The 25,401-nt window shown below is 48.5% G+C and overlaps 6 protein-coding genes across 6 annotated transcripts; 4 read left to right on the plus strand and 2 right to left on the minus strand.

Moving 5' to 3' along the window:
* Positions 1-1,381: 1,381 nt before the first annotated feature.
* On the plus strand, positions 1,382-3,046 carry mns1B_1 (Mannosyl-oligosaccharide alpha-1,2-mannosidase 1B; the record flags this gene model as incomplete). Its single annotated transcript, XM_062912445.1, has 1 exon — positions 1,382-3,046. The coding sequence occupies one exon, from the start codon at positions 1,382-1,384 to the stop codon at positions 3,044-3,046; it is 1,665 nt and encodes a 554-aa protein (XP_062765919.1).
* An 899-nt stretch (positions 3,047-3,945) lies between these two features.
* Positions 3,946-5,949, minus strand: ERG27 (3-keto-steroid reductase). The gene is made up of 2 exons (XM_062912444.1): positions 5,312-5,949; positions 3,946-5,244 (listed from the first exon to the last, which is right to left on the minus strand). The coding sequence occupies exons 1-2, from the start codon at positions 5,380-5,382 to the stop codon at positions 3,960-3,962; spliced, it is 1,356 nt and encodes a 451-aa protein (XP_062765920.1). The 5' UTR covers positions 5,383-5,949; the 3' UTR covers positions 3,946-3,959.
* A 183-nt stretch (positions 5,950-6,132) lies between these two features.
* On the plus strand, positions 6,133-7,263 carry QC763_408100 (uncharacterized protein; the record flags this gene model as incomplete). The annotated part of the gene is made up of 1 exon (XM_062912443.1): positions 6,133-7,263. The coding sequence occupies one exon, from the start codon at positions 6,133-6,135 to the stop codon at positions 7,261-7,263; it is 1,131 nt and encodes a 376-aa protein (XP_062765921.1).
* A 124-nt stretch (positions 7,264-7,387) lies between these two features.
* Positions 7,388-10,259, plus strand: QC763_408090 (uncharacterized protein). Its single transcript, XM_062912442.1, is given in 6 exon segments — positions 7,388-7,707; positions 7,766-8,715; positions 8,763-8,981; positions 9,153-9,202; positions 9,215-9,622; positions 9,850-10,259. The coding sequence occupies 6 exon segments, from the start codon at positions 7,642-7,644 to the stop codon at positions 10,107-10,109; spliced, it is 1,953 nt and encodes a 650-aa protein (XP_062765922.1). The 5' UTR covers positions 7,388-7,641; the 3' UTR covers positions 10,110-10,259.
* Positions 10,260-13,384: 3,125 nt separating this feature from the next.
* On the plus strand, positions 13,385-16,127 carry DAL81_1 (Fungal specific transcription factor; the record flags this gene model as incomplete). Its single annotated transcript, XM_062905935.1, has 3 exons — positions 13,385-13,758; positions 14,021-14,834; positions 15,006-16,127. 3 exons carry the CDS (start codon positions 13,385-13,387, stop codon positions 16,125-16,127), a joined length of 2,310 nt encoding a protein of 769 aa, XP_062765923.1.
* An 855-nt stretch (positions 16,128-16,982) lies between these two features.
* Positions 16,983-19,310, minus strand: QC763_408067 (uncharacterized protein). The gene is made up of 3 exons (XM_062912441.1): positions 17,868-19,310; positions 17,504-17,784; positions 16,983-17,453 (listed from the first exon to the last, which is right to left on the minus strand). Exons 1-3 carry the CDS (start codon positions 18,874-18,876, stop codon positions 17,046-17,048), a joined length of 1,698 nt encoding a protein of 565 aa, XP_062765924.1. The 5' UTR covers positions 18,877-19,310; the 3' UTR covers positions 16,983-17,045.
* Between the last annotated feature and the right edge of the window lie 6,091 nt (positions 19,311-25,401).

Consider the following 25,401-nt stretch of genomic DNA (forward strand, 5'->3'; position numbering starts at 1 on the left):
TGCTGCGGGGAGGCGGGTTTAAAGGAGGAAAGGTGCAGGGTGATGTTGTCAGTCATACAACTCTGGAATATAAGCACGTTTTTTGGGGGGGGTACTGATCAGCAATGTATCACGCAGGGTGACACGGCTGGATGGGGGTTGTTCACATGTTCTATCCAAGGCGAGTTTGATACCTGAAATGCTTGTTTTGCTGCGGTACCTGGATCTCAGCAAGGTCATGTCAAATCGATCCGCGAAAAAAAGAAAATAAAAAAAAGAAGAAAAAAACCACCATCCGAAGGGGATGGGACCTAGCTGTCTAGTCAGGCACCGGGGGATTCAAGTTTTGGTCATCTCATCGAGTTCGTCTGGTAGATCGGACGGCGCAATCTCGTCATATGGGCTAGGTCAGAAGACTGTCTCATCATCATCATCATCATTTACCACTCAGTGCTACCATTCGAATTCTATCGTGTATGCTTGCTTGTGTCTCACTCACTCTTTGAGCTCCTGCTGGATTAGGCAGGTCTGAGAAGGATTGACCAATCATGATCTATTTCCATTGAGCTATACTCTTACACCCTTCGGCATTTATTTTGACTTACACAGAGCCAGATCATCATCGTCAACGACAACATCGACGAGCCGCCAAAAGATTCTACCGAAACACACACATGGCATTTTCCGGACAGCATTTTTTTTTTTTTTTTTTTTTTTGTTTTTAACTTCGACACTTCACCTTGGCTCTTGGTGTGGTGGAGTGTGCAACGGCCTCCTACCTGCTGCATGCGAGCAATGGGTCAACCATTCTTGCATTGCAGGACGGTGTTTGGTCCACATATGTCGTCCGACTCGCCAGCATGTGTGTGTGTGCGTGGGTGCTTTGGAGGAGGAGGAGGAGGTTGGGTGGGTGAGATGGGATGGGATGGGCAATCTACTTTTTGTCAGGTTGCTTACTACCATGAGTAGGGGAGGTAGATAGCCATGTGTCTGCCTGCCTTGAGTAAGGTAGGGGCAGGAGGGGGGAGTGAGTGGTTTGATTCTGGTTTTAATGATGTCTTGCCCCGGGGTGGCATTCCTGACCACCATCTTTTCCTTTCCCTTCGCACAATTTGGGTCTTGTTCTCTTGTCTCATCATTGCCAACGGGGGATTTTGGATGGGTGTGTTTCTTGCGGTGGTGGGTTATTATATCATACTGCACTCCTCTCCCTTTAGGTTTTGGTTTTGCTGATTGAGCCTCGTCGTTTTGTTTCTTGTTACCACAGTGCTTCATGAGGCTATATTGGCGATTTATACCTACCTTCGCCTTCTCGCCCTTGGTCAGACGGACATCCCTCCCTCCCTTTTGAACTGTCACCTTTCCTTTCACAGAACCCAGAGAGGAATAAGCATAAACAGCCATGCGTATCCTCTGTGGAGTGGCCACCTTTCTGGCGGCAAGCCACTCCGTTGTGGTGGTGGTGGTGGCTGCAGCAGAAGCACCACAACAACGACAACATATGGCCTGGCCCTCAGCGGAGCCAGCATCAGCAAACCAGAAGCTCCCATCTCATCGGCAACCAAAGTACCGCCCTGACCGCAAGAGGGCGAATGCTGTCAAGCAGGCTTTCAGGATTTCGTGGGATGGTTACTACAAGCATGCGTTTCCTCATGATTCGCTGAGGCCTGTGTCGAATTCGTTCGAGGATGACAGGAATGGATGGGGAGCCAGTGCTGTCGACGCCTTCAGCACGGCGTTGATCATGGGGGAACACAAGATCATTGACCAGATCTTGCGCTACATCCCCGACATCAACTTCAACCACACCGACAGTGAGGTGTCGTTGTTTGAGACGACGATTCGATATCTAGGTGGGCTGTTATCTGCCTACGACCTCCTCACCGGCCCCCTGAAACCCCGTTTCGACTACAGCACCCACCAAACCTCCCTCATCCTCCACCAGGCTGTCCGCCTGGCGGACAACCTCAAAGTCGCCTTCGACACCCCGACCGGAATCCCCGACAACGACCTCTTCTTTTCCCCCCCTCGCAAAAAGGGCTCAACCTCCAACGGCCTCGCCACAGCCGGAACCCTGGTCCTCGAATGGACCCGCCTCTCGGACCTCACCGGCGACCCTCAATACGCCCGCCTGGCCCAAAAGGCAGAAAAGTACCTCCTCCACCCCAAAAACCCAGCCATGGGGGAACCCTTCCCCGGCCTCCTCGGCTCCTCCCTCAACCTCGACACCGGCCTCTTTGAAGACGGCGCCGGCGGCTGGGGCGGCGGCACAGATAGCTTCTACGAATATCTCATCAAGATGTACCTCTACGACCCCTCCCGCTTTTCCGTCTATCGCGACCGCTGGGTGTTGGCGGCCGACAGCTCCATCCGGTATCTGACATCCCACCCCACCACCCGGCCCGACCTAACCTTCCTCGCCATGTGGCGCAACCGCACCCTGCACTACTTCTCCGAGCACCTCGCCTGCTTCAGCGGGGGAAACTTCATCCTCGGCGGCCTGACCCTCGACTCCCCAGCCTACCTCGGCCTCGGCCTCGACCTCGTCGCCGGGTGCAGAGCAACCTACACCGGCACCCTCACGGGAATAGGACCGGAAATCTTCCAATGGCAGGATAACACCGCCCCCCTGAACGCAAGCAACAACTCGCCTCCCCCGACCCATCAGAAACTCATGTACAGCCGGGCTGGGTTCTGGGTTACGAACGGGGGGTATCAGCTGCGTCCTGAGGTGATTGAGAGCTATTACTACGCCTACCGGGCGACTGGCAATCAGAAATATCAGGAGTGGGTTTGGGAGGCGTTTTTGGCTGTGAATGCCACGTGCAGGGTTGGGAGCGGGTATAGTAGTTTGATGGATGTCAACTTGCCGGAGGGGGGTGGGTGGACGGATTTTCAGGAGAGTTTTTGGTTTGCGGAGGTGATGAAGTATGCTTATTTGGTCTTTGCGGAGGAGGCGCCGTGGCAGGTGAAGGCCGGGCTTGAGAATCGGTTTGTGTTTAATACCGAGGCGCATCCGATCAGGGTCGCGGGCGGGAGGGAGAAGTATGGGGGGTGGAGGGGGTAAGGGGAGGGAGAAGAGGGGGGAGTGATAGGTAGGGTTGGGCTGAGGACGGGTCTCGGTGGGGGGGGGGAGGTATAGATTGGATTGAATGAGGCTGTCATGGCAACAAGGGATATATAGATAGGAAAGAAGGGGTGATGCTGGATCGTGGGGGGGGTGGTGAGTGTGAGTGAGTGCGGCCGAGATGGTGGAGTATTAAGTTTACAAGAGGAGGCACCGGTCCCGTTCTAGGTAGACAATTCCGGTGCCGTTCTAAATAATAAAGTAAAGGCGTTTCAGGGTTTGCTCTACTTGATAACAAAACCCCCCTTCACCCATTTAAAAACTTTTCTCTCCCATTCTTCTCTTCAGCAACATTTCCCCAACTCAGTTTTCCATCCATCTTGGCCGCATTTCTTTCATTAGGTTACACCAGTCATTGGCATACCTTACCTAGTCGGTACAATGTCCCATACCGGGCATATATCCATCCCCCCCTACTACCACTATCTTGAAAAGGCGCAATGACCATCGTTGAAGGCATAGTTTTACAACATGACGTGGGGTCAACCTACTTGTGTGTATCAACAGTTTTGCAGTGAGGATGCCGCTGTCTTTCATCCATCTTGATAGTCATTCATATATTCCAACAACCCCCTTCCTTCTCATAATTATCAGAAGAGAAAATACCACCATCACCTCCAAAACACCGGTTACCAATGATTGCCGAGCAAGTCTTTTCGGTCAAGACGCGCTCTGAAAGCACACCTCATCAAAGGCACATCATACCTCGTCAAAAGCACAATATTGGAGCGTGTCTTGACCGGAAAGACTTGCTCGGCAACCACCAAGAACCGGCTCATCATTACCATTACAAAGTAAATATCCAAGAAAAATAACCCTCCCTCCCTCCCCTGCACCCATCACTCATCAACTATCAAACCTTCCTCTCCCACTCCCCCCTCAACTCCTCCAACCTCTTCCACACCCTTCCACCCAACTCCTTGAATTCTACCAACCTCTCCTCTTTGACCATCTCCATCCCCCCCTTCCGTCCACTCAACAACCCCTTCTCCTTCAACTCTTCAACATCTTCCACCCTCCCCTCCCACCCCCACCCATCCACCTCCGTCTTCCTGACATACACATTCCCCCACCGATCCGCCGCACTCCCCCACTTGACCCTCTCGGCCCGCTCACTATCCAACGCCTCCTGCTCCTGCAGCGCCAGCCAAGCAGGCGCCATACTCCCGTTGTACCCCGTGATCGGATGCCACGGCGAACCCAGCCACCTCACCAGATAAAGCACAACCTGATACCAAAAAAACATGAACGCGTTGAGCGGGAAAAGCGTCGTCTGGACGATGCCCGGATGCGCTAGGTACATCTTGGGTGGCGTCTCGTCTTCCGCCACAGAAAAATATTGATCCACGTACGGTTTCGACGTCGGGAGGGACGACGTCAGCGCCAAAACGTCAGTCAGTCGTTTGGTCGCCTCGTAGGCGGCGTCGGTTTTGAGGGCTTGAAAATCGTCCAGGGAAAAGGTGTCCCAGTCTGCGTCGATGCTGCTCTCCCAGATGATTCTTCCGGGGGGCAGGGCGGATGGCTTGGGGCGGGAGAGCAAGGGGACCAGTTTCTGCGCAAAGAGGTAGTGGCCAAAGACGTTTGCGCAAAAGACTTCTCCCATTGTCTCCTTGCTCCCCGGGACGGGGGCGATGGTTTGGCCCGAGTTGCCCCCCTTGAAGGTCGGCCATGTTGTTGCTGAGACGATGCCCTTGGTGAGGATGTTGTGGGCGACCTTTCCCCAGTTGAGACCGTACCAGCCGCCGATGCCGGCGTTGAAGATTATGGAGTCCAACCGGGGGATCTTGACGTCTTCCAGGGATTCAAAGTCGGGGGACGTGGAGGGGGAGGAGGAGAGGGTGCCATGGAGGAGCTGGTCGGCGGCGGCGGTGATGGTGGGGAGGTTGCAGAGGTCGAGTTGGACCGAGAGGATGTGAATGCGGCGGGTGGCTTGGTGGGGGTCGTAGTTTTGGCCGGTGCGGGAGCGGAGGGCGGGGGAGGATTCGGCGAACTGTTGGGCGTGGGCGCGGAGGGCGGTGACGGTTTCTTGGGACTTTTTGGCCGAGCGGGTGGTGGGAATGAGGATGAGGTGGGAGGTCAGGGAGCGGGTGGAGAGGTAATCGTCGATGAGGCGTTGACAGATGCCGAAGCCGATGCCGCTGTTGGGGCAGATGTCAGGGGCCGCTGGGAGCTTAAACGTTCGAGATGGGATGGATTGAGACTTACCTGTTGGCACCTGTCACCAGGACAAATAAGGTGTCCTTTTCAGGAGCTCGGTCCCAAGGTGGTGGTACCATGGTGTCGATTAAAGATGAACAGTGTTTGAAGCGTGGTCGAAGAAGTATCGGGGGGCCCGCTGAGCTATAAGAGCTGGTCGGGTTGCCTTTTTGGATCCGGTACAAGGTGGAGAGAATCCGGTATTTGGAGTGGGTTGGTGGCTGAAAACCACTGGTTCAGAATGATGTATTAATATTATGCCGCCGTGACAGCAAAGCTATGGCTTCTTTTTGCCTTGGTGATACGTCGTCAGGTCAGCAGTGGTGGTGGTGCAGTACACAACAAGTTCAGTTTGCTGGGCGAATCGGTGGAGCTGTTGATATCCAAACTGCCAAATTTCCCGGTGGATCGATCAGCAGCTGGAGCAAGGTAAGGCGGACATCATCAGTCTAACCCAGAGTGTTCTCTTTAGTTCGGACTTTTCAGCTTAGAGCACGGATCACTCGATGGATCAAGCAACCGAGCAACGTTCCCTGATCAAGACAGTCAAAGAGCTTTGAGACCGCCCGAGACCATCTGAGCAGACAGTCAGGTTTTGTCTGACCGGCCGCATTGACAACTCCTCGACAACTCCTTGACAATTACTCGACAATTCCTCGATAATCGGCATCTGGTGTAGCTGGACTTTTGTTGTCCCCGCTTTCCCATCACACCCTGTTACCTCAGCGGCACCACCCGTGCCATCCCCACTTTAACTTTGTGCCCCCAATCTAACAAGACTGAAGACTGATATCTGACATCTGACATCTTGACAACAACATCCAATCGACATGATGCCGTCAAAAGTCCTGATCTTTACTGGCGCTCCCGAGAGTAGCACGCTTGATTGGGAATCCGGGCTGCTGTCAGCCTTTTCCGATCCGATTGCCCGGTTTGCAGGAATCACAACAGACAGCCAACAGCCTCGTCCAGCAATCGAGGGTCACGCTGCCTGGAGATCGTTGACACTGGAGATGACTGATATCCCACACGACCGCCAGAAGCAGGTCGCTCTTGACCCCTGCTACGATGAATCAGCAGACTTTCTTCCAGGGACGGGACCCGACTTCTTCACAACAGTATATACTGCCTCTTTCGCATCGACCAGAAACGGAGAATCTCAATCTCAGTTTCAGTCTCGGGCCGAGTCCCAGAACCATGCGTTGTCACAGCTCTACGAGCACTCAATAGCAATCCATCAGGAGATGCCCTCTTCCCACCTTGTCAATCACCACAGCCAAAGCGACCAGTCAGACTCTTGTATCAGCAACGAGACTACCTCTTTTCTGTCTGATGGCCCCAGCCAACACGAGCCCGCGAGGGGGCCGTTGCCTTTTCGGGGAGATTCTCACCTCACCGACCTGAAAGATATCCCACCAGCCTCGTGTCTTACCAAGATCATGCCGCAGACCGCGAGCGTCAACTTGATTGTAGGTATCATCTCGGTTGCCCGGCCTCGAGTTGTCAACACCCGATGGGGCTCAAAGCATCTGGTGGAGATTTTGGTTGGTGACGAGACCAGAGCTGGTTTCACCGTTACCTACTGGCTACCATCAGATGATGTTGAGAAAAGCTGCCTTGCCGGACTGCGGCCCGGAGACATTGTCCTAATGCAGAACATTGGGCTGAATGTGTTTCTGAAAAATGTCTATGGGTCCAGTCTCCGCAAGGATCTCTCCAAGGTCCACCTTCTCTACCGCGTGAAACTCGACTCCCAAGAGAGCGGCGGCCACTACGCAGCATCGGATCTAGCGTCCACGACCAACCGGCATCCCCAGCTGGACAAGACACGCCGGGTTCGAGATTGGGTTCTGAACTTTGTCGGTGGTGGTGCCCGGCACCAGGGCAAGTCCAAGAACAAGCCGGCCAACCCCAAGCGTCGTTGGGAACGACCACCAGACGACGATACCCAGCTGCCTTAGGCTTCTACCCTGGAATACAGTAAGGCATTTCCTGTCTGTGCGGTGTTGTCATCGAAAGCTCTTGACGATATCGACGGCCGCCGGAGGTGGTTCCATTTGCTGGGCGCGCATACCCCTGTCAACGCCGGTCTTGGCGGCACGGTCCAGCTGCTGAGACCCTCCCGTGGCTATGAATGGATTCTTCGAACATGCTTTGCGTGGCCTCCGCGTCAGAGGGGAAATTACGACTACGCGGCTTTGGTCCACAGGGATTGGCTGCCGTTGACATATAACGATAGAAGCATTCATGACGAAGCTCAATCGCCGCAAACAAACACAGCCAAGTCTTGACCACCTTAATCCCGCCTACAAGGTCTACCTTGGCAGAAAGCATTCAAAATGATGCGCAGACGCCACAAGAAATCACGCCGGGGATGTCTGGAGTGCAAGAAGCGGCATATCAAGGTGAGTTGTGCTCGGTCACTATACAGAAACATGTTCAACCGCCGACAACGGTTTGCAGTGCGATGAAACCCGGCCACGGTGCATCAACTGCACGACTGTGGAGAGGGAGTGCCAGTACTCGACCCCTGGATATCAATCACCTTCCGAGACCTCAGGGAGCCCCGCGCCGGTATCTCAACAGACGCCCTTCCCAGGCTCCGTCTCGACCCCTGCCTCGGTGGCGGCCTCGGACCACAGCATGCCCGCTCCGGCTCTCTCGCCGGAGGCACCAGCACCACCTATGCTGGACGTGCGAACTTTTCCTCACACTGGGGACATGAACGGCAAAGTCGACATCGTGCACATGCAGCTGTTTTATCACTACGTGACCAACCACTCGGTCATCTATCCGTTTGTCGATTACGATGGTGGACTGAAACGCATCATTATCGAAGTTGCCCTCCGAGAGCCGTTTCTTTTGCACTCGATCCTCGCAATGGCAAGCCGGCATCTGAGCATGACCGGAACCGGCAACACGGCCTACTACCACGACCTTGCCATTGAGCTTCAGACGCAAGCCTTGTCTCTATTCAACAGCTTCGATGTCGAGCATTTTGCCCAGTCGATCGAGCGACGAGTGCCCGTCTTCCTGTTCTCTGCGATCCTAGGCTTCCATGCCTTGTGCGACATGCTGGCGTACCAAGACGACACCTATCCCTCCAACCTGGCCAGGCTTACAGGATACTTTCGTCTCCATCGAGGCATTCTTTCCGTCATGGAAGGCCACTGGGAAGATCTCAAGAAGACGGAGCTTAGCATCCTCTTTGACCACATCGTCCCTCGTTGGTATGAGATCAGTGATGATGACGGGGGCTCGGATTGCGACGACATCAAACAACGAGTTCGGGAATCCCCAAATCTGGATGACGGGCAGCGGGAGGCGTTTTTCAAGGTCCTCAAGTATCTCCAGTGGGTGTTTGATGCCACGCCCAACTATCGCAGCCGAGCTCATATGTTGTGCAGTTTTGCGTAAGTTGACTTCGCACGAATCGTGAGACAATGACTGACTTTAGCAGTGTGATGATTCCTAGACCCTTTGTCGACGCTGTCGAGGTAGGCAAGCCTGAAGCGCTGGCCATACTCGCCTACTTTTATGTCGCCCTGCATTTCTGTCGTGACATCTGGCTGATTGGAAACTCGGGCCAGTTTCTGTTGACGTCGGTCGCCACTCACCTCAACCAGCTCGGCCCAGAGTGGTCGGCCTGGTTGGAGAAGCCATGTCAAATGCTGCGGGAGTCTTTGGAGGAGGACAAACTCAACACCCGGTCCTCTGCCACCAGCATCGCCTCGGCTTCACCCCTGCCAACCTGGAGCCATTCAGGACTCGACGATCCATGAGTGGCTACACAGTGCCCTATGTCACATGATTTCTCTGGGCAAACTGGACCATCTCAGCCTGAGACCAGTCGGTCACCCACCGCTCCACCACAACCTCAACGACCAGCGTTGTGTGTGTGTGTGTGTGCGTGTGTGTGTACCGCCGCAATGGGTCACGATATCGTCATCTCCCGGCCCTCCGAGGCTGATGCCGGGCGCATCGCAGAAATCCACATCTCCGCCATGGGTTCGAACCCACTCCTGCATGCACAGTTTCCCACGCCAGAAGGTCTCCAGGCGCTTCGCCGCTTTCTCGAGGCCGAGACGCTCGACGAGATTCGCGACGCAGTGTCTGGTGTTTTGGTCTCGCGGGATGGCCCAGATGGACCGGTGACTGGGTTCGTGAAATGGACCTCCCCATCCCATCCCCAGGATGTCAAGCTTGAAAGGGGCGATATTGTTCACCTGGAGGGATGCTGCCGTCGGTTTTTGGATGAATACGCTTCGCTCGCCGAGCAAGCCAAGGAGAGATCGGTGCGAGATGAGCCGCCTTGCTACCGTAAGTGTGCTCCCACCAGCTTATCCCGTGCTGGCGTTGCTTGGCGGCGCGGGTGTATCCTAGACAGATATGCAAAGTCTGGGGAAGTTGCAATGCCGTCATCAATATCTGGCTCCGAGAATCTCCGAGGGGAGCCTTGTTTACGTCCGTTTTCATGATAATCGTCACCCGGGCCGGGCCGCCTCCTCCGATGTTTTCAGGCAAAGCTAATCGACTGTATGGGTTAGGATTGAGTTTTGTCTGTGCGGATCCTGAATATCAGGGTAGAGGGATAGGTACGCAGTTGACTCGGAAGGTGTTGGAGCTGGCCGAGGAGGACAACCTGGCGGTCTACCTGGAGAGCACCGATGTGGCTGTCTCTATTTATCAACGACTTGGATTCCGTGCTATTGACAGTTTCGAAATGCAAATTCCGGGCCGACAAGAGACAGAGAGGGTGGTTTACAAGGAGGTGTGCATGATATGGTACCCTTCTGGCCAAAGATAGCAATTCCCGGCCGACTAACACACAATGAATCGGTCCTTTCCCAATGTCAATCATACATTACAGTCGATAGTAGCAAAAGTATTATCCGGCCTCAGATTGGCCAATTTCAGAAAGCGTTGAACAAAAAGAAGATTCCAACTGATACATTTACACTAGATCTGGATCAAGGCAACGGTTGCTGGCTGCTGGCTGCTAACTAACCCCTCCTCCCCCCCACACACACACACTTTGATGACGGGCTTCATCCTGGGGAAAACAACCCCAGATTTCCACCCTCGACACGTGCTTTTGGGACTCCAACAACAAGTTCTCCAATATAGGGTCTGTTCCTTCAACAAAAGAGAAACAAGGTTCCACCCGACACATGTGTCGCACGACAGTAGAGGATCAGGACGGGTTATATGTTCTGCATCACTTGACCTCTTTTGAGCTTCAGCCTTGGGGTAGAACAAGACCTCCTGTTCAACCCCAGAATTAGAACCCCCGCGGCCCTGCCGTGTGCGTGCAACCGCACAAAGCAGCCGGGGGGGGGACCCTGTGGATGTCTCCTCTCCGCATTGCGGGGTGGGGGGGCAGGATGGATGGATGGATGGATGGAGGGGTTCAGCGGAATGATGATGATGAGTGGGAAGGGAAGGGTGGCACATGGCATATCGAATGCTCGTCAATTTTCTTTCACACCACATCGGATTGTTGTTCATCCAATTGTTTTTTAGAGATTCCGGCAGGCAACATGGCGGTGTCAAAGTTTTTGGAGGGGGTTGTAACATGATGTTCTGTGGGGGAAGACTGATGATGATGATGATGATGATGATGATGATAGAGACGGGACTGACAGCAAATGTTTGACGAACAGAACTACGCAGACAACAAATGGAACACCACAACGAAAAAGAGTCGGATGGTAACACCAGCCTCGTCAAATCAGCAATAATCGGCAGAGGGCCATGCCATCCAAGAAATCCCCAAGCGTTTGCCAAGTTGGTTTCATGACCGCCTTTTCCGATTCAAAACTGGTGTGGTGTCGGTGTCGTGTGTGTCGTGCATTTGGCTGCGACAGCAGCATAAGTCGGCATTTTTATTTTGTCCTTGTCTTTCTGGAGGAGAGAGCGAGTGACTGACTCGAACCATTACGTTACAAGTATTCCCAAACGGGCGGACAGCAGCAGGGGGCCCCGCAGCTACATGCGGAAGACATTCCAGGTTCCGGCGCCGGGCAGTCATCAGGCCCGGCTCTTTTTCGATCTGGGCTTACCGTTGGCCGCCCCACAGCGGGCTGCAGCGAGTGTTTTTCCCCAGGGGTACGTACACACGCGACCGTTATCGCCGGCTTACAATTATGTTTCTCGCAATTGAATCTCGGAGAGGGGCCCTGTGATAAGGCTGTTTGTTTCGTTTCGCTATCGCTTGGACATGCATATCATCAAACAGCCAGAGAACACAAGCACAAGCGAGCACAGAAACGGGAATAGATGGGTGACGGACACACCTACACTATCACCCTACCTACCTACCTATCTACCACCTATTACAGGCGGCATCTACCTATCTCACGGGAAGTCCAGTCTTCAAAGGAGGGGGTGGGTGCTCTTCCCGTCGTACGCTGTAGTGTAGGTGTTAGTGAATGACGTTTCCATCACCAAGAACCGCCGCAGCGGATCCTGGTCCACAGAGGTCCATCGCTAATTCCGCCTTGATCGTCTCTGAATGTCTGGGCACCAGTTCTGACAGTCCACTTTCTGCGTTTCGTTACCTCACACATTCTGGGACATCTCGAGCTTCCATCTTGCTGCTGTCTGAGCCATTCCTTATTACCCATTGGCCTGGCTCCAGAACAGACCGCCCGTTCGTTGTTCCTTACATTCTCCATCGGTGGGGAAGACTCCAACGTCACAAGCAGCCACCACCACCACCATCACTACTATCACCACCAGCTCGGGAAAAACAAACAGCAACAATCAACAACAATAACAACAACAACAACGAGAAAACCACAACGTTTTATTAATTACGACGTTCAAACTGGGACCCCTGCCCACATCACTTTCAAAACGGATTCCCACGCGTGTGTGTACGTTTGAACCATTCTTCGACGACTACGCAAATGACGCAGATAAGCCTGGCTTATCTCGCCCTAGTCTCGATCATCACCTAGATCCTCCCCTTACCCCCCCCCCCTTTTCTTATCCTTATCCCCCACATCAATTTGAAGACAACACCACATCTCTGATATTCCTGCCTCATCTACAGGGCTAGGTGGCCGTGCTTTCTTTCTTTATCTTTCCCGAGACATCATCATTCACCACCGCATACATACGGACGGAAGTACTACTACACCACCAACCACCCCCATACCGAGGTGAACGTCGTCTAGGGACGGACGGGAACACGGAAAACCTTGGAATCGACTGGCGAGAGATAAGCTCACATATTCAACGGCTTTTTTCTTACATCGGGACGACTATTTTCGGTCATCAACACGCCCCCCCTCTGTGTTTACGGTACGCCCCTGTGTTGTGTCATCAACAGCAGTGGCAACAGCTCAACCAACCCACCCAAGTGCTTCTTTCTTGATAGAGAGATAGGGAAACTTTCCGAGTACCTATAGCCCCCCTGCGATAACTGTGCCAAAACCGAGCAGCAGGCAAGGCAAGGCAACCTTATCTACAAAGGCCCTGTTGTTCATTACACATCTCTTATCAGTTATCGACTTCGGCCCAACCACCAACCAGCAACACCTTTTACCAGCCTGCCTCTTTGAGAAACTGCTGACATAACGGTTTTCCTCGTTGGCGTGTGTGTGATTCCATCTCGTGACGACCACAGGCGCGGACCCTGTTCTCTCTCTCTCTCTCTCGGCTTAAGGAATTCGGTCAAAGCTCGATCGATCTGTTTGGTTCTCCACGCGGGGTGGTGACATACCGTCTGATCATCCTTTTCTGGGCTGAAGGATTTGAGGATAGGAAAGTGGAGTTGTGAGTAGTGTGGTCTTTTCTCTGGGCCGCCGTCATTGACTGGATATTCCGCGGGGGAAAGTACTGTCTTCTTGTCCATCCATCTCTCTGAGAGGCTGACAGCGGAAGGAGAGGTCATTTTCGTGCATATTCCAACCAGACACGGCTTGCGATACCACCACCCCCTCCCGTCCGTCTTTTTTCCTCGGAACTGTTGGAACACGCAGTTTTTGATTTTGGGGGCTGCCCGGACTTACTTTTTTTTTTTTTTTGAACATTCGGGAGTTCCCGAACATAGACGTCCCTTATTAACAAGCAGCCATGTCCACCTCGATCGCCGTCCCAAGGACGGCCCCCATAGCTATCGCGCCAAAACCCCCCACGGCACGCTTCCCACCGAGTCGACAGGGCAGTGTGCACCACCACGGCCACAACTTTGACTCTTACGGGAGCGGGTTCAACTCGCCTGATTCGGGGTCGGTGCTGAGCTTGAACACGCCGCCGTGTGAGGCTTGCCGGAACAGGAGGAGTGAGTGCGTTATGGGTGAGGATACCGAGGAGCACTGCGTGGCTTGTCAGTATACTGGGACCGAGTGCTCGTTGGTGGAGAGCAGTGGGAGTAGCAGCCCTTTGGGTGCGAGGAAGAGGAAGTTGAATGGAGGGGATGGGGCGGAGGAAGGGAGGAGTAAGAGGAGGTGAGACAGAACAATTTTTTTTAAAAAAAAAATTTCTTTTTTTTTCTTTTTGCTGATGACAGGATGGGAGGGGTGGGGGGCCACGTTTTATGTGAATGGCTCTCTTCTTCTTCTTCCTCTTCTTTTCTTCTTCTACATCACATTCCTTTCTGTTTCTTTCTACTTCTTACCTATCTATGCCCACCCCCACCAAAGGCCAAGATAGGCCATCGAGATCTTGTGTCTCTACCAGGACTTACCTGACATGTTGATTGGTCAATAGTTCCCCAGGACGGTCTGATAACAGATCGCAGCGTCGGCGGCAAAACCAGCACCACCAGCAACCCAGCGTCTCGTGCACCACTACCAGCAGCTCCCTAATCGAAGACATGGCCAACTTTGGCGGGCCCACGCTGCTCAAGCGCACGTTGGGGCTGCAGGCGGATCGGTACTGCCAGTACATTGGGCCCACCACTGACTTTGAGCCCTCGCTCATCAACCTGTCATCATTCGACCCGCAAGATGAGAGTCTGCTCGCGAGGGGGACGTTGAGGAGGGTGAGCGACAACGACACGTTCTTGTTGCTGCCGGACAACAACACGCCGGGGTATGATCACATCATCGAGGACGCGGACGAGATTGAGAACATTGTGGCGCCGCACGGGAGGAGGCTGATCGACCTCTACTTTCGGGTAGTGCACCCGGGCTTTCCCATCATTCAACGGAGCGTGTTTTATGAAAAGTACGAGAGGAGCCACCGCGAGTTTTCGCCGCCGCTGCTGGCGGCCGTGTACATCCTGGCCATCAACTGGTGGGAGCACGAGGAGGAGCTAGCGGGGTTGCCGAAGCCGAATGTGAGGGAGCTGGAGAGGTTGGTGAGGACCACGTTGGCGGATGCCATGTACAGGCCGAAGCTGTCGACGATACAGGCGGGGTTGCTGTTGAGCCAGAGGCCGGAGGGGGATCAGTGGGCGCCGACTGCGCAGCTTGTGGCGGTGGGACAGGAGCTGGGGTTGCATTTGGATTGCACGAACTGGAAGATTCCGCCTTGGGAGAGGGGGTTGAGGAAGAGGCTGGCTTGGGCTCTGTATTTGCAGGTTAGTGTTTTTACTTTCCTTTTTCTTCCTTCCTTTTTTCATTTTCTTCTTTTCTTCTTCTTTTTTTATTCATTTTTTTGTCTTTTTTTTCTTTCATTTTCTTCTTCTTTTTCATTTTTTTTTTCATTCTCGTAGTGTATGACTTGTATGATATTGACTTCTGGTGTCCAGGATAAATGGGGCGCCCTCGTCCACGGCCGACCTTCCCACATCTTTGCGTCCAACTGGGCCGTCCAGCCGCTCAACCCCAACGACTTTCCCGACATTGAATGCGACGAGACCGACGCCGAGGAACGGCTCGAGCTTGAGAGGGGTCGGGTCCTTTTCAGGCAAATGGTCCAGCTTTCCCAAATCCTGGCCGAAATCCTGGACACGTTTTACACTTTGCAGGCAACCTCTCAGATCGCCAACGCCGGCCCGCAGGGCACTCAGCTCGTCTTGTCCCTCGCCAAGCCCATCCAGCTCAAGCTCAAGGAGTGGTATTCCGCTCTCCCGGCTCTCGTCAGGATGGACTCGACCTTTCAGACCACACCCTCGTCCTCTTCGGGGAGCAGGTTCTCCCCGATCGGCTATCTGCACCTGGCCTACTTTGCAACCGAGATCACGCTCCACCGCCGCATCATCAGGTCCATGTCCGCCCTTCCGGAGGACAACAACCCCAACACGCCGTCCATCGACCCTTACATCCAGCACATTTGCCGCTCGGCCGCCAAGGCCAGACTCATCTCCGCAATGGATTTTGTCAACCGGCTCACTCCGTCCCACCTGAGGGCGTTTTGGTACTTTGCCTCCAAGACAAACTTTGCGCTGATCGGGACGTTTGGGAGCCTGCTGTGGGGGACGAGCCCGGGGAGGGAGGAGGCGGAGTGGTATAGACGGCGGCTGGGCGAGTACAGGTGGACGCTGAGCGTGTCAAGCAAGCCGGGGGAGGGGACGAGCAAGGGGTTGACCGAGTTTGCGATGGGGATGCTGGATATCAGCACGGGGTTGTTGAAGAAGCTGCCGGAGAAGCCGTTGTTGAGTCGGAGCGGGAGTGAGGTTGGGTTTGGAGGGTCAGGAGGGGTGGATCAGGTGAGGAGGAGCAGCTTGTTTGCCTTGGGGCATGCGGGGGGGAGTTCGGCGAGTTTGAACAGCATGGCTGGGGGTGGTGGGAGGGGGGGGCCGGGAGGGGGGTTCTGTTTGGGGATGCAGAGTCCCAGGAGTGATATTGGGGAGGAGGAGGGGGAGGAGATGGACAGTGAGGATGATGGGGAGGGGGAGGGGAGTTATGGGAGTTTTTCGGTTGGGAACTGAGCCTGCTTGACGGTTTTGAACTCTGGGGGGAGAGGTCAGACGGGGGTTTCGTGTGTGGATTTTTGAGTTGCGCTCTGCTTTATATGGGGGAGCTCGGGTTCAAGACGGGAATTTCCTGCCATACGGGGAAGAAGGAAGTGGAGGGTGGTGGTGCAGAGGTGGCAGTCGCCACGACTTCCCATTTGGGAACACACAATATTGGCAGATTTTCAGCTTGACGATGCAGTCAGAGAGCTGGAAACTGCCTTTATTTGATCCCCTCAAACTTCCGCGGAGATGCAAAGATTGCGCGATGGGGAGCACACGGTCTACCCGCTTTCTACGTGTTCTACTTTTTCTGTACCAACAGGGCAGTTTGTGGGGAATGTCATGTGCCAGCGGGTAATGGCGTCATTTTTCTTTTTTTTTTTTGGGGGGCGGTAAGGGGAGGGAGGACCCTAGGTGCATCAGGTGTGAGGGGAACTGTCACCACATGAGAGAGTAAGGGAGGGCTTTTTTTTTTTTTCTTTTCTTGGATGATTTGATGAAACACAAGTTATGATTCTCTTTTTGATACCCGAGTTCTATATGTTTTTATAGAAGGTTGCGGGTAGGAATTTTCTTTGGGTTTTTTTTTTTTTTTTTTTTTTTTTTTGCGAAGGGTATCATGGCAAGGGAGGGGATGGTAAAGATTGATATAACTTGATATGATAGGTAGGAAGGATTGGGATAGACTGACTGGCATGATGTTATGGCAACGATGTTTAGATTTTTATGAGAGATTGGAATAGAATAGAGAGTCAGTCGTGTTATTGTTACAATGTTGATTTATTTTCCTGCTCCGAAGGAAAACAAAGATGTTTGCTGACGTGCTAGACTAACTAACTTACTACCTACCTACCTACCTACCCATCCATAGCTTCTTCCCCTTCTTTTCTCTCAACCCACAACCTTTTTCGCGAACGCACCCTCAAAAAGCCTGTTCCCCTCAGGCTGACTCCTCAACAGCCCGTTCCTGGGCAGCGCAGGGTTGTTGCAGTAGTCGTCCCTCACGCTGATGCAGACACCGGGCGTGCCGCGGCAGCAGGACAGCAGGATGCAGGCGGAGCCGTACTCGCAGTCGGAGTTGACGGCGCAGCCCTTTGCGCCGCAGACGTCGCCGGCCCAGGCGCAGACGGTGCCTGCCGACTCGGCGGCCTCGGCGCAGAGGCAGAGGTCGGTGTAGTCGTCGATGGTTTCCGGGTTGGGGGTTGCGCCGTCGGCGGAGCAGAGGTCGCCTGGGGTGTTGCAGGACCAGGGGTTTTGGCAGGTGGAGGCGCAGACGCCGTTTATGCAGCCGGAGGGGCACTATATAGGGTTGGTAAGGGGATTGGGAAGGGGAAGGGGGTAAGACGTACTACTTTATTGCAGCGACCGCAGTTGTTGGGGTCGTTCTTGTAGATGCAGACGTCACCGCAGAGGTGCTGCTCGGGATCGGCGCACTGGCAGCCGCAGTACTTGTCCTTGACGCCCTCGTAGGTGAGGGCGGCGTTGGCCATACTGTAGTGGGCCACGTAGGCGGAGGCTAGGTTGCGGCAGGAGGAGAGGGAGGACTCGGTGCGGAAGCGCTCGTTGCAGCGGTCGAGGAGGCGGGCGGCGAAGCCCGAGTTGCAGGTGGTGAAGGTTTGGGTGCAGTCGGCTGTCGGGTGGGTGGGTTAATATCTCGAACACAAAGGGGAGGGGGGGAGGCAAGGGAAGAGAAAAGGGGTGAAAAAGACTCACTCCAGCAGACATCCACCCAGTTGCAGGCATCTTCAAACGTCTCGTGCAGCTTTGGCGCGAAATACCACCTCCACCAATCTGTCGGGCCGCATCCGTTGGACGTCATCGGGGGGGCGGGGTCGTGGGTGGTGTAGTCTGCGCCTTTGGGGCAAGTCTTGGTGACGGGGGGGTCGGCGATGACGTCTGGGAGTCGTGGGAGGACGTACAATCCCACCGTGATGCTCAGCCGACCTCCGCTGCTCTCGGAAACCTGGACACCACCGTTCTCCTGCCTCTTGGAAAAGACGTGGGAGTGCTTCTTGGTAGGGGGGATACCCCGAGCGTAAAGCTTGCCGTCCTTGACGGCAAACTCAAACTCTAGCCCGTTGATCACACCCGCAGTGGAAAGACCGTCGCACTGGACGGAGAAGACTGTGGTGACGTAGGGCTGGCCCCGTTCATCGCGGAGGGCGGTCTGCCCGTTTGTGCTGCGGAGGACCCAGCCTACTTCCCCGTTTTTGAAGATGGCGAGGTAGCGGGATGGTCTGTCGCCCCGGCCGGGGAGGCGGACGTCAAAGACGCCTCTGGGGGAGAAGACGTTGTTGGGGGGTTCGAAGACGAGACCTTGGAATTGGTCGTCGGGATCGGTCTCCTCGATGGCGCGGCTGGTGCGCCGGTCGCGGGTGACGGCGAGGCCGTTGGGGGTGAGGTAGGTGAAGTCGCGAGGCCCGTTTGGGTCGACGGCGCAGCGTTCGTACGAGGGAGGGATGAGGGGTCTGTAGCCTGGTCCTTGGAGGGGGGTGGGGAGGGATTCGGCCGACCAGATGGCGTCTTTGAAGGTGTTGAGGGCGATGGCGTCGGCGGCGACCTCTGCCGTGTTGGCTTCCGAGGCTACGGCGGCGTGGGCGCCGGTGAGGGAGGAGAGGAGGGAAAGGAGAGTGAGGGACTTCATTGTGAAGAGTGAGAGCCCGGGGCTCGGTCTGGAAGAGAAAAGGATGACCGATGACAACACAGGAGAGGAAAATTGCATCAACGAGGGGGAAGGAAAGAAGGTATGGGTTTTATTCTCTGACTATTTTATCACGGGTACGGAATGGTTGCCATCACGACCGCAGAGTACACGATACAGCCAACCTCACTCAAGCTAGCGACCAGCCACTATCCAGAATCCCATATCCCTCGTGGTTACCGGGCCATCGAGCTCACGATGGAGAATCGGTTCAGGGGTGGACCAACGGACCGTATAATATGCCGTGGAATTCGGTGACCAACATCACTTTCCACTCTTCCAACTTTTCATCCCTGCAGATCTTGCCGACTGTTCAGCAGGTGAGCTGCGGCCCGACTTTCTGTCCAGCATTCCTGAACTATGCTGATCAGGAGGTATGGAAATATGCAGGAACAGGCACGTCAGAGAAATTGGTATACAATACAAAACTGCTTTCATTGTATCACCCTCACTCCCGCAACAACAATTCAACAACATTAAAGAAGAAACGACCAGGTAGGTATCGAGCCAGCCAGCCAGTCAGCTTCACCCGAGCTTCACCATTCAGATGATAGCCAACCTATGTCTCCGATCGCCATCTTACTGCATGGTACACTAGAAAAAATGTTTCACGCATAGAGGACTGAACCACGGAACTGTGGTAATGACGGCATCTCGTCGAACGCCCAACGGTAGCTGTCAAACTAAGGAAACGGAGACTGCGGGTTGAGGTTTCTAAGAATGGCTTTCGTAATTAGTTAGCTCTTCCGAATACCTCTGTACTCTTTTGAGGGCCTGTTGGTCATCTTTTGAGTTCCCGTTTCTTAGTCACAGCATGAGTGGTGAGAATAGGGGCAAAAAGGGGGGCAATGCCAAGACGTCAGTCAACATGGGCGGGTGTCACGGCTTGACACCTAGTGGGGCGGAGAGCGCACCACGGACCAATCGTTAATGCATAAGCAAGGACCAATCAGGACAGGATTAGTGGGATCGAGGATCGATCCAGAAGAGCCAACTCCAGAGGTGACAGTATCGATAGGATCGAGGGTCGAGTCAATCGATCCAGAACGGTGCCAGGCTTGGCGCGAGGACTATATATACGGAGGAACTGGCTGGCGTAGATAGACAGTTCCGCAGTATGCAATATAAGTCACAATCGTTAGTATTAGACTATTATAATTAAGATAAGCTATTGTTATATATTATTTAGCTATACCGAACTAAGATTATTTAAAAGTGCCTTTAACCGATATCCCTTTCAGAGGTTCTAGATAGGGGTTCGTTACACGTTATATACTTACTTTAACTCTATTACGGATAAGTTAAAAACGTCTTTTTACTACTATAGCCGGACCTAAAAACGTTTAGATAGAAGGCGTCCCGCCTAGCCCAAGCGCCGAGGGACCTTCCGCTAGACCTATACCCTTTACCGCAGAGCAGGTTATTAAGCGTCTTAAAGAGCTCGAGGACGAGGCTTAATAGACCCGGGAGCAGATTTTCGCTATCTCGGCTACGTCTAAGTCGATTATTAAGCTTCCGGTACCGAAACGCTATAAAGGAAAAAAAGTAAAGCTTAAAGGGTTCTTAATCTAGCTTAAGACCTATTTTCGTTAGTACCTAAACTAATTTACTAACGAAGAGTCGAAAGTAATTTTCGCGGCTATTAAGCTTAAAGATAGGGCTTTCGTATAGTTCGAGCCTATCCTCGACGACTATTATAAGTAGGAACCGGAGGATTAAAAGAAAATTACCGTAAAATACTTCGAGAGCTATTATACCTTTAAGGCTAAGCTTAAAGAGGTATTTAGGGAATATAATAAGGTAAAGCGCGCGTAGGATAGACTCTTAAGTCTATATTAAACGCGCTTGGCAATTAACTACGCGGCTTAATTTAAAATTAATAATCTATATAGCGCTATTAACGATAAAAGGTTAATATAGCTTTTTTATTATAGCCTTAAGGATAAAGTAAAGGATAAATTATATAAGGAAATAAAGCCCGATATTATCGATAAGTATATTATTATAGCTATACGGATCGACGATCGGTAGTTCGAGTATCGTATAAAAAAAAAAGAAAGTAACGGTAAAGGAAGTTACGGTAATAACTATAGGAAATACTTTAACGGTAACCGCTCTAACGATAAGCGTAAGCGGAAATACCTTAGTACTAACTACTTTAGTATTATATATTTAGGACCGATAGACGTCGATATTATATAGTAATAAAGGCCGTAAGGTTAAAATTAAAGTAGAAATAACCTTAAATATTTTAATTACGGTAAAGTAAAATACTTTAAGAAAGACTATAGGGCACCTAAACGGCTCGGATAGAAAAAGGAAATCGTATTAACTATTATATCGAAGGGATTAAAAGTTATAAAGGTAGTAACTATTAAGTATTAATAAAGTAAAGCGGTAAACTCCGAAGAAAACTCTAATTAATATACCGAATAAAAAAATATAAAGTTCTAGGAAGTAAAGGAAGTACTAAAAAGGCTAAAGGCAAAATATAAGGAAGGAAATCTTTAAATATAGGCCTTATAAAATTAAATAGTATAAATTATTATAGAAGTTATTACAGAGGTTATTAAAAACGAGGGTCTCGCGCTAGGACCTACTAAATAAACGATATTAAAGAAATAATATAATAAGTACGGAATTATTATTTTATAGGATATATTATAGCCTATAAAACTCTTATATAAAAGTTAAAAAGAGTATTAGAAAGGTAAAAAAGTCGCTAATATCGGGATCGCGAAGTTATTAAAAAATATATTAATATCTATATAATATATACCTTATAAAGAGGATACGGTATAGCTTTATTCTAAATATTTAGAATATTAGAAAATACTTTAGTTTTAGTATATTATATATAGATATATAAAGTACTACTAAAGTAAGTCGCTATACGGCCATTAACCGGTATATAAAATAAGTAAGGAAAGTAAGTTATAATTAGTTAAAAGGACTATAGCCCGGTAAGAAAAAGCCTAATAGGAGGACCTAAACGACTACGTTTTATAAAAGGTTTAAAACCTAATTAAATTAAAAAATAGCCTTTAAATAATATAAATCGCACTAAAGTATATAAGGTATTACATTAAATATATAAACGGTTAAAATATAGACGATAGTATATACTCGTAGGAAAAAGTAGTATTAAAATAATATTAAAACCTAAACTACGCTATATATTTACGAAAAAAAGTTAAATAATATTATTAAGCTAAAACGCTTAAAATTAAATAAAAAAACCGCTATCGAACGTAAATACAAGTAAATACTAAAGACAGAAAATAAAAGGAAGCTAAGCAAGTATAATTAAAAAACTTTATATTACTAATTAATCCGGAGTAAAAAAACGTTTTTAAACGATATAACCGCTTAAGAAACGACTCGCGGCCCTTCGCGGGAACCGTTAACCTTTAACGGACTATAAATAGTATTTTCGAAAGTATTAGCGTAAAGTAAAGGTATAAAATAATAACCCGGCGCTCGTTAATAAAGTCGCTACTATATAAAAAGGAAATAAAAAAAATAAATACCTTTAGGTTATTATATAATAAAGGAATTTCTAAATAGTAGTATTAATAAATAGTAGTATAGAAACGAACTTAATTTTACTATAGTTCGTATATTAGGCCCGTATACTATAAAAGAAAAAGAAGGAATAGATCGTTATATAAAGACCATTTCCTACGTAAAAGGTCTATAGGAAAACACTACCCCTAAATATTATAATCGAAAAAAAAATAATATTAATTATATTTAATATTATAAATATAGGATCCTCGAAGGATATAATCCTAAAATAACTATAATATAAAAACTATAATTTAAATATCGATTAGAGGGATAGTAATTATTTACGACTAAAAAAGCCTTAAAAGTATTTAATTAACGATAGAAAATTAAAAGTACGTACGGAGTAAAGTATAAAATAAATACCCTCTACGGTACTACTATAAAAAATATAGGAAATAATAATATATTTTATCGATATAGACGGTAAAATCGAAGAAATAAAGTTAATAATATTAGTAAAAATATCGGAGGTTAATAAGTACGCCTATTATAATAACGTAAAGAAAGGTAAGAAAAAGGTAATACCGGTGGAATATTAAGGATATTTAGCCTTTACGGTTAAGTACTTAAAGGGGCTTCTAAAGTAAGGACCGTAGGACTATAAGATTAAATTAAAAAAAGGAGTTAAGCTATAGCTATTTAAAGTTTATTATACTAACGATAAGTAAAGTAAGGAACTATAAAAATATTTAAATAAAAATCTAAAAAGAAAGTATATTAAGGAGTTTATATCGCTAGTAGGATATTCCGTATTTTTCGTACTAAAGAAGGACGGTAGCTTACGACTATATATAGATTATTACTAATTAAATAACGAAACGGTAAAAAACAATTATCCGCTACCGTTAATATTTAGGTTACGGAATTAATTAATAAAGGCGCGATACTTTATATATTTAAATATATTTATTAGGTACGCCTATATATAAATTAAAAAAGGAAATAAATAAAAAATAATATTTCGTATACTTTATAATTATTTTAAGTATCTCGTAATATTATTTAAGCTAACTAATATACCTATAACGTTTTAATCTTTTATTAATTATACGATACGGAAGTACCTTAATAAAACAATAATATACTATCTCGACGACATTCTTATTTATTTATATACTTTAGAAAAGTATAAATAATACGTACGAAAGATATTTAACGCGTTATACGGAGCTAGACTTTTAATTAATAAGGAAAAAAACGAGTTTTATATATAAAAAACAGTATACCTAAGATATTTAATATCGCTAGGTAAGGTATATATAAAACTAAGGAAAATTACGGTAATTAAAGACTAACCTATACTATAATTATAAATATACGTTAAAGAATTTTTAAAGTTTATAAACTTCTATCGGATATTTATCCGAGGCTACGCAAATATCGCGAAACTACTTAACTACTTAATTAAAAAGGACGTAAAGTTCCGGTAGGGATAAAAAAAGGAGTAGGCTTTCTAAAAACTAAAAAAAACTATTTTAAAGGACTTAATATTTAAATTATTAAACTCTAGTCGACTATTTAAGGTTAAAGTAAATATATTAAACTATATGATCGGTAGATAATTAAAGTAGTAAAATAATAACGGTAAGCTATATCCGGTAACTTTCTTTTCGAAAAAGCTCGAGAAAGTATATTAAAACTACTTAATTTATAATAAGAAGCTATTCGCTATTATTAAAGCGTTTAAGGAATAGAGGCTATACTTTAACGGTACTAAGTATAAAATATAGGTCTATATAGATTATAAGAACCTACGGTACTTTACTACTATAAAGGTCCTTAACGTATAGTAAATATAATAGTTAAAGTTTCTTTTAAAATTTAATTTCTAAATTAATTATAAAAAAGGCTCGGAGAACGCTAAAGCAAACGTACTTAGCCGGCGAGCCGACTACTATAAAGATATATCTAAAGAGTTACTACCATTACTTAAAGAAGCGCCGGATAATACTTTTAAGTATTTACTATAGCCGTAAATAAAGTATTACGTAATATATTATAAAAAGGCTATTTCTAATAAGTATTAAAGGAAGTTAAGTAATAATATTATAAAGTAATACTAATAGAAAGAGCTAAAGTTATAAAGTATCTAGAAAGATAGTTAAGGAAGACTATAATATAGGAATCGAGCGTACGTAAGGCTAAATAATAGGATAGCATTAGTAATAAAGATTTACGTATCGAAGCTCGGAGGATATATAGATATCGCTAAGACTATAAAAAAAATTAAATAGTACTTTAACTAGCTAAGGATTAAGAACGACGTTAAAGAAGCTATTTAATTATACTATACGTGCGAGAGAACGAAAGTTACGAGATATAAGCCCTATAGATTTCTAAAGTTACTATTAATAATAAAACGGCTATAAAGTTTAATTATAATAAATTTTATTATTAAATTATTAAAGTTTAAAGATATAGTAACCGGCGTTAAGTACGATAATATATTAACGGTAGTTAATAGGCTTACTAAATAAATATACTTTTTACCTTATAAAAAGACCTAGTTAGTAAAATAATTAGCGGATATAGTATTACGGTATATTATAATAATATATATATAGCTAAAGAAATTTATTACGGACCGCGATACTAAATTTATATTAAAGTTTTAAAAAGCGTTAATAATAAAGCTAAAGGTAATAAGTAAAGCGTTTTCGGCCTATTACCTTTAAACGAATAGTTAAACGGAATAGCTTAATTAAATCGTAAAATAATATTTACAGAATTATATTAATTTCGAGTAGGATAATTAAGTTAAACTATTACTTACGGTATAATTAGTATATAATATATCGCTAACCGAGATAATTAAAGCTATACCGTTTTTTACGAATTTCGGTTACGAGGCAGACTTACGGTAAGGACCTACGGTTAAGGTACCTAGGGCTAAAGTTAAAGTAAATAAAATATATATATTTTACGGTAAGCTTAAGTAAAAACTAGAGTTTATAAGGGAAAGGATACGGAAATACT

This window comes from Podospora pseudopauciseta, chromosome 4, assembly GCF_035222475.1.
Source record: "Podospora pseudopauciseta strain CBS 411.78 chromosome 4, whole genome shotgun sequence".
NCBI classification, from domain to species: Eukaryota; Fungi; Ascomycota; class Sordariomycetes; order Sordariales; family Podosporaceae; genus Podospora; species Podospora pseudopauciseta.

Coding starts and splice junctions, on each gene's coding strand:
- ERG27 (XM_062912444.1), bottom strand. CDS start 5,382: ATGGTACCACCACCTTGGGACCGAGCTCCTGAAAAGGACACCTTATTT. Junction 5,245..5,311: donor CTGGTGACAGGTGCCAACAG/GTAAGTCTCAAT, acceptor CTGCCCCAACAG/CGGCATCGGCTTCGGCATCT.
- QC763_408090 (XM_062912442.1), top strand. CDS start 7,642: ATGATGCGCAGACGCCACAAGAAATCACGCCGGGGATGTCTGGAGTGC. Junction 8,982..9,152: donor CCATGTCAAATGCTGCGGGA/GTCTTTGGAGGA, acceptor GCCTGAGACCAG/TCGGTCACCCACCGCTCCAC. Junction 9,623..9,849: donor AGATGAGCCGCCTTGCTACC/GTAAGTGTGCTC, acceptor TGTATGGGTTAG/GATTGAGTTTTGTCTGTGCG.
- QC763_408067 (XM_062912441.1), bottom strand. CDS start 18,876: ATGCAATTTTCCTCTCCTGTGTTGTCATCGGTCATCCTTTTCTCTTCC. Junction 17,785..17,867: donor CTGGGTGGATGTCTGCTGGA/GTGAGTCTTTTT, acceptor CCCACCCGACAG/CCGACTGCACCCAAACCTTC. Junction 17,454..17,503: donor GCGGTCGCTGCAATAAAGTA/GTACGTCTTACC, acceptor AACCCTATATAG/TGCCCCTCCGGCTGCATAAA.